At 42.5% G+C, this 13,815-nt stretch overlaps 1 protein-coding gene across 1 annotated transcript; it reads right to left on the bottom strand.

Annotated features, from left to right (window-relative positions):
- Window positions 1-6,371: 6,371 nt before the first annotated feature.
- LOC124660991 (egalitarian protein homolog) lies at window positions 6,372-12,057 on the bottom strand. Its single transcript, XM_047198846.1, has 10 exons — window positions 11,916-12,057; window positions 11,107-11,267; window positions 10,841-10,972; window positions 10,688-10,738; window positions 10,238-10,334; window positions 8,935-8,981; window positions 8,611-8,827; window positions 7,492-7,621; window positions 7,353-7,395; window positions 6,372-6,576 (listed from the first exon to the last, which is right to left on the bottom strand). The coding sequence occupies exons 1-10, from the start codon at window positions 11,959-11,961 to the stop codon at window positions 6,502-6,504; spliced, it is 999 nt and encodes a 332-aa protein (XP_047054802.1). The 5' UTR covers window positions 11,962-12,057; the 3' UTR covers window positions 6,372-6,501.
- Window positions 12,058-13,815: the final 1,758 nt, after the last annotated feature.

The raw sequence follows: 13,815 nt of genomic DNA, 5'->3' as shown, positions 1-13,815 counted from the left end.
CTGCCCTGGCTCCAGAAAAATTGTGTGAAGAGACTGGCTTACCATCAATGTCCAATGATGCCAGTTTTAAAGACTTCCTGAGTAAATTGGTTAAGAGTGGGAGTGACAAACAGTTCACCCATCAGAAAAAGTATCAGAAAATGATGGAACCAATTATTGAAGAGCAAGTACAGCCTGTCCAGGAAAATGCTGATGATGGTTTGATTGACATGGTTGATTATGATGGTACTGATAATGAAGAAGAGCTGCAGGAGGAGGAAAATGCTGGTGGGTTTATTCAGGGGGCAATCCTTGCTCTAGGTGCCCCATCCTTAGAGCATGAACACACAGCTGTAGTCATCCCTATGGAGGGCCCTCAGCCTGAAGCTGAAAATTTCCAGGAGGATATGCAGGAAGGATTAACTCAGGAGGAAGTGCAGGTAACTTCTGGTGGTGAAGGTAGGAACATGGAGTCCAATATTATGAATCCTATGCAACCTACAAGGGCAAGCTCAAGAAATGCTGGGCATCCTCAGGCCACATCCAGGGTGGTGGATGGCACCAGGACACATCAGACAAGGGATACCTCAGGTACAAACCTTGATTCCTTTAATTCCTTTGCTATTTTAGATGATGAAGATATTTGCTCTAGAGCTCTTGAAATGGGTGTTGATCCTAGTACATTTACACTTGAAAATATCAATCACATAAAAGATCTTGAGATAGCTAGGCATAACTTGAAATGTAAATCACAAGTGTTGCAAAATGAACAAGAAGACATGCGGACTCGGTGAGCCCAATCAGGTGTTGTTGCTGGGTTTTGGTGAAGAAGATGAGGAGGAAGAAGAATTTACTCCTGTTATATCCAGGAGGACCAGGAAAAAGCTGAAATCTGCAAAGAAAATTCAAAGATCTATGGAGAGTAAAAGATACAAGACAAGGTCTTTGGGGGCACAGTCTGGCTTTGGTGCTGCCCAGGGGAAAGTCATTGATAGTCACCCTGAGTGTGGCATAATGACTGGACCCAGAGTTAGAAGAAAAAATCCAAAATATCTATGATTGGTGCCAGTATGAATTGCAGAGGTGTGGGGAAGAAAGGGATGAGTGTCTTCTTGGCTGATTTTATTAGAGAGCAGCAGTTAGACTTTATTGGCTTGCAGGAAACTATTAAGAAAGATTATTCTCAGGCCTTCTTCAGGAAAATTGATCCTGTGAATCAATTTTCATGGAGGTGGATTCCTTCTGTGGGTAGAACTGGTGGCATTCTTGGTGGTTTCAGTAAAAGCAGATTTGATGTGCTTGATACTGTTATGGGTAGGTTTTTCATCAAGGTGACTCTGCAGGATTTGAAAATCCAGAGTAAGTGGGATTTAGTGTTTGTATATGGGGCTGCACAGGAGGATGATAAAGAAATGTTCCTGTCTGAATTGGTCGGTGTTTGCGAGTAATCAAAGTAAGCCCATGTTGATTGGAGGTGACTTTAATATTCTGAGATTCTCCTTTGAGAAAAATAAAGGGATGAGAAGGAATAAATGGTCTAGTTTGTTTAATGCAATTATTAATGCTCATGATCTTAGGGAGATTGATATGTCTGGAGGCCAATACACATGGTCAAATAATCAGATCAACCCTACTCGGAAAAGCTTGATAGATTTTTGAGGACTTCAGATTGGGAAGACATTTTCCCATTGGCAACTGTTCATAAAATTTCCAGAGATGTCTCTGATCACAATCCCATTATTGTGGATACCATGGAGGGTAGAGAATTGAAGAAAAAAGCTTTCAGGTTTGAGAAAAGTTGGCTGACAGAGGAAGATTTCATGTTTAGAGTGGAAAGAAGTTGGAGACAGACCGATCGAGCCTGTAATTCCTTGGAAAAAGTACAGATAAAGCTAAAGAAAATCAAAAGTGAGTTGAAAGGTTGGGGTGCAAATATTAGAGGAAGAGATAAGAGGAAAAAGCATGATTTGCATTTGGAACTAGCCACCTTGGAAGAGTTGGAGGAGCAAGATAATCTTTCTTTTGAACAAGCTTGTAGAAAGATACATATTCAGGAGGAACTTCTGCAGTTGCTGGAAAAAGAAGAGGCTTTTTGGCAACAAAGATCAAAGGAACAGTGGTTGCTGAATGGAGATAATAATACCAGTTACTTTCACAGAATTGCAAATGGCAATAAAAGAAAAAGGACAATGTTTTCCTTGAAAAAAGGGTCTGAAAATATACAAGGGACCCCTGCTCTCTTAGAACATGCTACCAACTTTTACAAAAATCTTTTTGGACCAGTACATGATACTGGGGTCAGATTGAGAGATGATATCTGGGATGAAAATGAAAAGTTGAGTGAAGAAGATAGAATTAGCCTTGATAAAAGTTTCTCTGAACAAGAGATATATGATTCTATTTGCCAAATGGAAAAAAACAAAGCTGCTGGCCCTGATGGAATTCCTGTGGAATTCTATCAACACTGCTGGAGTATTATCAAATCAGATTTGTTGCAGATGTTCAATGATTTTCATAAGCATGCTTTTGGGCTGGAGAGAATTAATTATGGGATTATTACTCTTATCCCAAAAGGAGAGGATGCAGATATCATTCAGAAATACAGACCTATTTGCTTACTGCAAGTGCTGTTTAAGATTTTCACCAAAACCATGACTGCCAGAGTAGAACCATTAATGGGGAAGCTTATCCATCCTTGTCAGAATGCTTTTATTAGAGGAAGATATATCACAGATGGGGTGATGCTGCTACAGGAAATTCTGAGAGAATCTAAGTACAAGAAAACTCGGGGGTAGTGCTGAAAATTGATTTTGAGAAAGCATATGACAAAGTAAATTGGAATTTCTTATCGGATCGTTGCGGACAAAAAGGCTTCGATGACAAGTGGATTATATGGATCAAAGAAGCAATATCTAAAGGGACTCTTAGTGTTAAAATCAATGATGTGCTTGGGCCCTTATTTTGGCGGTTTCAAAGGGGTTAGACAAGGGGATCCTTTTGCTCCCTTTTTGTTTAACATGGCAGCTAATGGTTTGTCTAAAATGATTGAGAATGCACAGAAAAATGGCTTGTTTAAAGGTTTGGCTGAGAATTTGGTGGAGCATGGCATTGCCATTTTGCAATATGCAGATGATACCATTTTGCTGATCCAAGATGACCTTGGTGGAGCCAGAAACTTGAAGCTGCTTTTATACATTTTTGAAGTAATGTCTGGTCTGAAAATTAACTTTGATAAAAGTGAAATCATGATGGTGCTTGATGATCCTGACAAGTTACAAGATTATGTGGATTTGTTCAATTGTCAGAAGGGAAAATGGCCTATCAAGTATCTGGGTACCCTGTCGCTGCCGGGAGGTCGTCGATTGCAGAGTTACAGTTCATAGAAGATAAGGTGAAGAAATGCATGGGAGGTTGGATGGGTAGCACTTTGTCTATTGGTGGAAGATTAATCAAGATTGATGCATGTTTATCCAACATTGCTGTTTATCAGATGTCCATGAGGTTATTACACAAAACCAATATTGAAAATATCTCAAGGCCAATAAGGACTTTCTTTTGGGCTGGAGCTGCAGACAAGAAGAAGTATCACTTTGTCAAGTGGAGATGGATTTGCAAACCCAGGTGTAAAGGAGGTCTGGGAGTGAAAGATTTATACAAATTCAATATTAGCTTGATGTGCAAATGGTGGTGGAAATTGGAAAAGGATGAAGGACCTTGGCAAGATTTCATGAGGAAAAAATATCTGGGAAATACTGGCATCTATTTCACCAAACACAAGAAAGGTGACTCTCCCCTGTGGTCAGACATGCTTTATATCAGAGAGATCTACCTTTGTGGAAGGAGGATGATTGTTGGAAATGGATGTAGGACCAGCTTCTGGGGTGATGCATGGTGTGGTCATACTCCCCTGAAAGACAAATTCCTGAAGCTGTTTGATATTTGTAATGAGCGAGAAAATCACAGTGGCAGCTCGCTTCGACTATGGGCTGGAGACTCTCTTTTAGACGATGGCTACCTGCTGGGTTGATGGAAATTTGGTGTGGCCTTGTCAGTATTCTGCAGCAGATTAACCTGTCTGATATACATGACAGACCCAGCTGGAAATGGACAAAAAATGGTCAATTTTCTGTCAAAAGTGTATACAAGAAACTCTGCAGCAATGGCATAGACAGATCCTTCAAGCATCTCTGGAAAAGTAAAATCCCTCTCGAAAATAAAAATCTGGTTATGGCTCATTTGGCACAATGCCATAGCAACTAAAGATAACCTTTTGAAAAGGAACTGGACAGGCAATCCATCGTGTTTGTTCTGTTTTACACATGAATCTATCCTACACCTCTTCTTTACTTGTACTGCAGCAAAATTCCTGTGGAGCATGGTGGGGACAGCTGTTGGAGCCCACAATCGACCTGGGTCCTTTGCACAATACTTTTGGTGGATGCCAATTCATTCCAATGCTAGCCGCAATGTTCAAATTGCTGGCCTGGCAGCTATTTGCTGGGCTATATGGAAAGCGCGTAATAAGGCTTGTTTTGAGAAAATTTATCCAAAAAATCCTGTTGATCTAATATATCATGCTGTGGTGTTTATGAAATACTGGGCAGGTGCTCACTCTGCAGAGGAAGCTGCACAGCTGAATCGTGGCGCCGATGCTCTCCTTTCTCTGGCTGCTGGGACGGTGAATAGAAGGAGTGGAGATAATGATGTGAGCAATGTTCCTCGCCTGATGAATCGACAAGATGATGATATGGATGTGGATGGAGACAAAGAAGATGATGACGCGGGCAATTTGGATGATTAGAAGTGCTGTTCAGTTGCGGTTAAAACTAGTTGTGCTTCAGGCTTTTGTTGTGGGTGTCGTTGGTTCTTGGCCTCCTGGGATAGGCTGTCAGCTTTTGGTAGCTGTAAAAACTTGTGTTTTGTGTCTGCTGGCTTGCATTCCTGTGAGACTGATGTTCTCCAGTAGTTGCTCCTGGAGTCTGTATATAGTCGTTTGGTTTGGATAGGCTCAGCTTTGTTTCTCTTTTCGTTTAGTTTGAACAAGAAACTCTGACTTGTATTTTCGTTATCCAAAAGGTAATGAAAATCGATCCCCTCTGGGTGGGTCGCTTGGAAAAAAAAACACACAGTGAGCGCATGCCATGTCCAGCGAGCTGATAAATCGGGCCTCCTCCGTGCTCCGGCCGGCAAGAGACATGGAACCGTTTCGAATCGGCGGAGCGGAGCGGGGCGGCGTCATTTTCCGGGGCTGGGCTGGACCACCGTCCACCGAAGCGGCGCCGTAGCCATCGCGTGGCCGTCGGCCGCTCGGCGGCATGCGAGTTATACACAAGCGTATGACGGACGACCCACATGGCCGCACACACACCTGGGCCACCGCCGGGGATACCGATCCGCCGCCGCTACGCGCCAGCGCCTGGCTCTCCGTCGTTTTCGGTCTCCGCGTACGCGTCCAGGGCCGCCGTCGCCGTCCTGCACGCTCTCGTGGGGCCGGTGACCGATCCCGATCGTCTAACCCGCCTCCGCCGCAGCTCTCGCCCCCGGTAAGTGCGGCGACGTCCATCCTAGGATCAGACGCAGAATTGGAAAATTCTCTATGACTTGCCGGCCATGGATTGTGAACAGCATATATCCCGACAGCATTCGTCAACCTTCCCTGGTGCTGCTGTAGATCCTCGCGTACAGCGAACGGTACACGTCGCATTTTTCTTATGATCTGTGCTTATGCTTTTGCAACCCCATAAGTAAACCATTCCAACGAGTAACACGCCGAAAGAAGACAATGCATCGATCAGCCGAAAGAGAGAAAACTCGAAGGAAAGCGATAGAACCAGGAGGAGGCTGAGGAGGAGCGAAACACGAACACTGCTACGACTACGAGTAGGCAACAGTGATACGAGGCGACTGATAGCAGTAGCACACGAGGGGCACAGTGAAATTAACAAGAGGTGGTCCTGGAGACTGAAGAGGGCACATCCATCGCCGTGCCTGGGGTCCATCCGATTTGTTGCCGAGTCTGAATTTACGCTTCCATCCTGCTGATGGATCATCTGTGGGCGCTGGACGAACCTCCCACGCTTCAATTCAGCTAGTTTTGCTCCCGGACGCTGTGTTGCCATCAGCATTCAAGGCAAAATCTCCAAACTCAATCTCTTGCAACAGACCTAACGGTGGTGGTAGTAGGACACACCACCTTCCTTCTGCCCGTCCCCCTACTGGACCAGGTAACGATAAATGGGCAGGCACCAGATTAGATCAATCACAGGTATACATTCTAATATACCACCTGGCACAAGCCAAAGAAAGAACCAAGCATTTCGCATCATGAGACCAAAACCCACTACTGCAGGTTGGGAAACCTTGGCAGATAATGAATATCGAGATGCAGGAGCTGCCTTCAACTCTTATTTCATTTTGTCAAAGGTTCAGAGATCCAGAAGGTAGAGTACCACATGCAGTTCTGTATCATGTTTGTTTTTACAAGATAGAGCAGCGGAATCCTATATCACAGAACAAGTTTGTCTAGAATTCCAGCATTCGGCCCCTCAGGATAGCCTCCGCCTTTCTGACTTCCTTCACTGGTCCAATGATGAAAACCTACATCAACCACGCACGTAAAATAGGGATTAGTACAGCCAAGGAAATCGAGGATATCATAGCAAAAAATATCAGGAATATGTTCATTTGATTGAGTGACTAAATTTAGGCTTATTGACAGGAGAAAGAAAGACGACTCTATGTTTCTGCAGGTGCCAACAGAAATTCTTTTCTCACTAGGTGTTGGCTTGCATATCCAAACAGCTGGAAATAATTTAAGGGTAATGATTGCGACATGTAAATAGTGTGACAACATAACAGAATAGAAAATTTTCATACAAATCCAGGCCATAGATCAGACCACCGTACTGTGATCATCTAGACAGAAGTTGGGTATACGTGTCCGTGACAGGTTCAAGATAAGTCACATTTGATTGCAGTAGGCAGTGGGGCATGCATATGCGTGAAGTACTGCTTGTGATATTAAAAGAGCCATATTCCAAAGTTACAAAAAAAACAAAGAACAAAATTCCGTTTCAGAAATGGGTTAGCAACATGATGCCCAAAGCTTAGCAATGCTTGAAAATGATAAAATCTACAGCGAATAAAACCTGTTGGTAACTGAACAAACAGGCAACAACTGCAACTGTAGCTACAGCTGTTAAGCCAGGAGGCTGCATCAGTACAGGGGAAGAATTTTCATACTCTACAGGTCATATCACTAAAAACTACAGGTATTGCTGTCAACCAACTTAACATGGAGGCTGAATAAATTCAGTGGAGCATGATGATACAGTGATAACTATATCAGCTATAGAAAATAAAGCTCAACCTACCCTATCTGGAGGCCCCTTTGAACCACCAATATGGATTTCAACACTGCAGATATGAGTGAAATAAACAAGAGAACGTCAATTCTGATTTCACAGCACAGATATCATGGGACATATAAAGAATCAAACTTAAGATGTTTACTTGCAAGATTCTTTCACAGCCATTATTGATGATCCTTTTCTGCCAATAACACGTCCCATTTTCCCAGGAGGCACATTTAAGAGCGAAAGGATATCCACTTCAGGAACATGAACTTCAGCTTCAATGTCATCTGCATAGAGAGATATTAATTAGAACAAATGTTCTGTACAGCTGAACAATGCTTTACCAATTCTGTAAGAGTTGATTTTTTTCAAAAAGGAGGTTGAACACCCTGGCCTCTGCATCAAAATGATGCACACAGCCTGATGTAAAGAATATCAATTTTTTATTAAGTGGATCAAAGAATGCAAAGCAAAGACATCTATAACATGTTAGTATAGTCATGCTTATATGAAGACAATGCACCTATAATGTTAAACCATGTAGCAACCCCAATTATTAGGCCTCAGATTTAGATTGATCTGAAGAACTACATGTATCAGTTAAGCCAAACGTGTTTGGCACATCTGTTTATTAAGTTTCGTTTTGAAAACATTAGTAATATTTATTTTCTTTCCTCACATATAGAACATGTTGCGGACATTGCCATGAGAGCATTTAAGGACTCACGACAGCTGTGAAAAACATATGAATGCAAAAAAAAACTATAGATAAAGCAGAAAAGGAACACTGTGCGAAGCGGAGGTTGCTCCTGTCACTTCTACGATGGCAAAATAAGTTCTAGAGGGTGGATATCTTAGCCCTCAGGAGTTCTAGAGGGTGGATATCTTAGACCTCCGGAGTGGAGTTTAGTACCAACCTGCGTCTGAAAATAAGGGACTCAACTTTATCTTGATACGGATGTATCTACACACTAAAATGCGTCTAGATACATCAAAAGCTGAGTCACTTATTTCCAGACGGAAGTAATATGTGCAGGGTGGAAAAATATGTGCATTTCGGTGTATAAATCTAGAAGCATGATGTGGCAGACACAGAATCTAATGAAACCACGGCTGACAATGCTTGGATTCACCATCTCTCCACCGCTATATTATGTTATATCAATGGCTTGTACACTATATAGTGGTATATATACATATAGAAAATAGATCTGGCCACACAGTAAGCTTCCCGGTTTTGAACAGAAAGGGGGGAAACACATGTGAACACACTGACCTGGGATAGTAGGAAGTGGTGGCCAATCTGCCTGCTCGTTGTCATTTATGCAAAAGCACCTACAGTATAGCTCACTTCGAACTGCCAGACGCCATAAAGATACTTTGCTTAATTTCTCCATCATTTTCTCATGTATATTCAGAAGGAAGCGCACATCATCTGTGGCTGCTCGAATCATCATTTCAGACAAGGGCCTACATTTCCAGAAGTTTGGGTCCTACAAAATCCATTGATTTAGAATGAAATGTTATATTCAAGAAAATATAATGTCAGTACAATGGGAAATCTGAACAGGAATCCTATAATTTTCATCACGTGGCTAACCTGCCTTAGAAGAGTACGGACTTCTTCCTTTTCAGGATATGGCATTCCTACATAAACAGTATAACAGTATCACAACACACAATCAATCAAATGCAGAACACAAGAGAAAAGGAGCTTGTAGTCCTTCATACAGTTAGTGAATATCTCAATGGTGTTGAGAGTGGAAGGATTAAATGACAGGGTGTCATGATGTTTGACGGAAGCGGCACAACGTTAACAAGAGTGATGGAACCACAACACATTAGTTCCATGGCTACTGAATTCACTACAAACCCAGTGAATCTTGTACCCCATACAATACACTTGACTGAAACCCATTATGTGAAGGGGTTCAGCTTGAGAATTTGAAAGAAAATGCACCTTACCACAAGCCTAAATAGCATGTCAGATGAACGTCTCTGTTAGCCAACTAGTTCTTGCCAAGCAATATAGAAGATATAACCAGGTGTCTAAGCATCAAATATGGTATAATGGGCAGCTCAACCAAGATGTCAACACTGCTACTAAATTAAAACGAGCACAAAGGTACAAAAGCAGTATTTTACTAATAATAAACAGTATCTCAAGCATTAGCAATATTAATGGCCAGCATTCTTAAACATGTGCATTCAGGGCACCTAATATGGGATCGCAAACACATCCTACCTACATTATGCAAGATTCAAACATGTTTGCAAACTATTTGCGCATTACATAAGTAACCAATTGAAGACAGAGACACATAAAACAAATTGACTAAAAACATGTGTTCTAATTGAAGTGAACAAACAGATTGCAGCTTCATCACACTGGCATTAATTACACAACCTATATAAGATAAGACATGGTACCACCCAGAAATAAGAATTATAGACTACCTTACAAGTTACAACCATATCATGCAGAACTTCTGCTAAAGCCTAAAACAAGACTTAGGTTGAAAGACATATACGTCAAGGTTAAAGCACTAGCTGCAACCCCAAGTAAGGTGTGTTTCTTTTAATTGTTTTGTAGGGAAACAAATGACCCAATATTTCTTAAGGCAATGCTTTACGATATAAAACAGATTTGGCTGAGAAAAGAACAGCAAGGGGATGCATTAGAATATATGCCAAGATTACAGCACTTGGAAGCCAGCACAAGTAAACTACCACCAAGGGGATTAGGAGAGCCGACAAGTGTACTCCCTTTTAGAAGAAAAGGGCATCAACAAATAAACAAGCATTATATGCTATGAGAAAACAAAGCAGAGATAATATGTACAATGGTTCTCTCCCAATCACATAAAACTGAACAATTCAATAGAGTGAAGTGTAGTAAGTACCACAATAACGAGGATCAGCAAGAAGGCTCACGAAAGATATGTAAACATCATATGCTCTCTTTTTCCCTTCCTGCTCTTCTATCAGAGAATAGGCGATCTGCACACGGAAGTGATGATTGAATGCTTCATTCACAATAAAATCATCAGTTTTGTCTAGATAGGGATGTATCTAGACACATTTCAGTGTGTAGATACATCCATATTCAGACAAAGTTGAGCCACTTATTTCTGAACGGAGGTTCTAGTGATTAACACATTCATCTCTGGGAAGGTGGAGAATCATGTACTAGTTTAATGTCCAAAGCTCATGATAATGTTTCAATTCCAAAGAAATTAACTGAGAAACAACAGACACTACATATTCATATACTAGATATAAATTACTGATTTGCTTACACAGGTAGCAACTAAATATGCAGCTATATTATAGGACATATGTAGAGTGATTACCTGTGTATCCATAACATTGTGCAATTTAATGCCGAACTGGAAATACAGTGCCTGCAGCATAATAGGTTGTCAATCTTAACAGTTAGTCAAGAGAAAAATTTGCAAGCGGCATTTTCAATCCACCAATTATTTAAGAATTTCATAGTTCGGCACCTCACTGTCCCTTTTACAGTCATGAATAACTTTGGTGATATAATCTGACTCAAGTGCTGGTTTGCAAGCTTCAACTAGTTCTTTTCCACCCTCGATAGCATCGACCAAGTAAACAGCATCAGGAAATGCAATCTGAAAAATCCAACAAAAGAAGTCTTGCCTAAGCATCGTAATAACAGAGACCACATAACCAATTTCTTGAAATCAATAGTCAGTAGAAACGCATAAGTACACAACAAGTTACAATAAGATTCAGTTCAGCTTACCTGCATGACACAGAGAGCACCATGGCGGCAAAGATCAACACCCTCACAGTCAAATCCAATCACCAACCTCTTGGCAGCAGAGGGCTCGAGAAACTCAATTGGAAGCTGACTAGGTTTTGTGACAACATGAAAGGGCAGAGATGGCAGCTCAGCATTATTTCCTGCAAGACAGCTCGTGGAGTTACAAGGAGAAGACAGATAGTTCCAGTTCATAGGTGGATCAACACAATAAGTTCTGAACTTCTGACCAAGGCGTTAAGCTTAACTAGATGCAGCGTAGATTCAGCACCAATCGAAAATTAAGCGGATCACTTGCAAACCTAAGTTCGGTATCTCAGGTACATGAACTCTGCAGAGCAGGCTGTAAATGAAAACAGATCGATGCTGTTCCGGTCAACCAAAGCAGAATCGAACAGAAAGAAAAACCACCGTTTAATCACTTCACATGGAACTAGTGCTCGTCTCTTGCTTGATCAGAGGTAATGCTCTTATCTTGCTTAAAATCTTTGATCAGAGGAAGCGAACTCCCCCCGGTTACGGTCTGGGGTACATCAACACGCGCGGAACGGCAAGCTGCGAAGAGGAGCAGCTACATGTACCGTCCTAAAACCCTAGCTAGGACTGAATCATGACGCCAGAACAGGAACCGAAATGGCCGGGAAATGAAGAGGTGGACCAAGAAACGACGATTAGTAAACTGGAAGTGCGAGAACCCTAGGTTGACGGCGACGCGCAGGCGCGGCGCGGAGGCAGCTGTCCACTCAAGCAAACGCGCAGAGAGAGAGGGAGGGAGAAGGAGGGGGCGGAACCTGCGGGGTCGCCGGCGTCGGCAGGGTTGGGGGGATGGGAGGCCATCCCGCTCCGCTCCCCTCCCGATCGGTCGCCGGGGGAGGGGGAGACAGGGACGCGGACGCACCGGCAACGGAAGAGGGGAGAAGGAAGGGGACGGGGAATCGTCTTGGCCGGAGTCAAGATTCTGCTTTAGACCCACCCTAGTTACTACTACTAGTAACTGCCCCGCTGCTCCGGCCGACTGTTACTGTATTGTGCATTTGTGCACCTTGGACTGTCTTTCTGGGCCTCAAAAGTGGGCTCCACAATACTTAGTGCTCGCGTAAGGGCCGTTCTGTAGAAATGGCCTGCCAGGAAAAAAAAATGTCTCTCCTGATACTCCCACGACAATAGAGCATCTCTCAACATAATTCCCCTCAAAAAAAAAATCTCTCAACATAATTTCTTGACAGATTTGGATCGCGAAGAGGAAACGAGGAAGAAAGGTGGTCATGTTCAGAAACGGGCTCATGCTCCACCATGGTGGATTGCTCCACATGTTGGTGTGGTCAAAATAAATGTTGACGCAATATTGGGAAAGAATCTGAATAAGGGCGCAATTGCGGCTGTAGCAAGAGACACCAATGGTTGTTTTCTTGGGGCATCGGCGGTGATCTTTCTTTGTCGCAGCGAACAGGAGACTCTGGAGGCATTGGCTTATAGAGAACCCATATTCCTAGCGCCATTGGCTTATAGAGAACCCATATCCCTAGCGACTGACATTCTTGCAACTAAGGTTTTGATAGCTAGTGATTGTTTGTCAGTTGTCAAGAACTTTCATGAAAAAAGTAAGGGTGTGTATGCTCACATCATGAAATGGAGGCGAGGAGAAATGAGTTTCAGGAATTCTCCTTAGTTGCAATGGTTGTGGCGGCCATGAGGGTACTTGCATATGGTTGTTTGGCCGACGCCATTGATGTCTATGTTCGCATTGGGGAGGATACGAGTTTTGGAGGCCATGAGAAGGTTTACAAAAGCTGTGATTGATATCTTCGGGCAAGGGTATTTGAGGCCACCTAGTGAAGAAGACACCGAGAGGTTTCTTGCCGAAAACGACGAAAGAGGATGGCCTGGCCGCCTGGGATGCTTGGTTCAATTGATCGTATGCATTGTCCAGCTGGTTAGAAAGGCCAATACAAAGGCCACTCTGCAAAAATGCAACAATCATCCTTGAGACGAGCTTGCCTCGCATGATCTATGTATATGGCATGCATTCTTGAGATTGTGTGGCTCTCTCAATGATCTCACTGTGTTGTCGAGGTCACCACTGTTCTCAAGGCTTGTGAAGGGTGAAGCCCCTCCATGCAACTTTCAGATCGAAGGTCGTCAGTACATGAAGGGTTATTATCTTGCTGACGGGATCTACCCTCCATGGGCCGCATTTGTGAAGACAATCCCATGGCCTCTTTGCAATATCCCGAAGAAATCACACTTTGCAACTGAAATATCATGGCATGTTGCATCATTTTGCATAACATGATCATCGAAGATGAGAGAGACATGGTTGATGACTTTAGGTACATCTCAAATGGAGACCCTGTTGTGCCTGAGCATGATCTTTCTAGGATCGACCAGTTCCTCGCAATGCACTGAAACATCGAGAATAAGGAGGCACATACTCAGCTACAGGGTGATCTTGATGAACATCTCTGGCGTATCCGCAACAATCAGGTGTGTTTGTTTTCATTGATTTTCTTTCTAACGTTCTGATTTATTATATTCAGTTCAGTTTGTAATATTCAATACTTTAATTCATTACATTTATTTGGGTTTGTAATAATGAATAATTTAATTTATTACACTTATTTTGGTTTGTAATATTCATAGTTTGGTTCAAAAGTTTTGATTTGCAAAAAATAAAATTTAATCCTCTAAACA

This window comes from Lolium rigidum, chromosome 6 (assembly GCF_022539505.1).
Source record: "Lolium rigidum isolate FL_2022 chromosome 6, APGP_CSIRO_Lrig_0.1, whole genome shotgun sequence".
In the NCBI taxonomy this organism is placed as follows: Eukaryota; Viridiplantae; Streptophyta; class Magnoliopsida; order Poales; family Poaceae; genus Lolium; species Lolium rigidum.
Note: the sequence above shows the minus strand (reverse complement) of the source record. Positions and strands in the feature narration are given on the sequence as shown.

Bases quoted from the DNA above. Each gene is read 5' to 3' on its own strand.
- LOC124660991 (XM_047198846.1), bottom strand. From the start codon at position 11,961: ATGGCCTCCCATCCCCCCAACCCTGCCGACGCCGGCGACCCCGCAG. The intron at 8,828-8,934 runs GTTAGCCACGTG...TGGATTTTGTAG, and splicing joins TCCGTACTCTTCTAAGGCAG to GACCCAAACTTCTGGAAATG. The intron at 6,577-7,352 runs GTAGGTTGAGCT...TGGTTGATGTAG, and splicing joins CAAAGGGGCCTCCAGATAGG to GTTTTCATCATTGGACCAGT.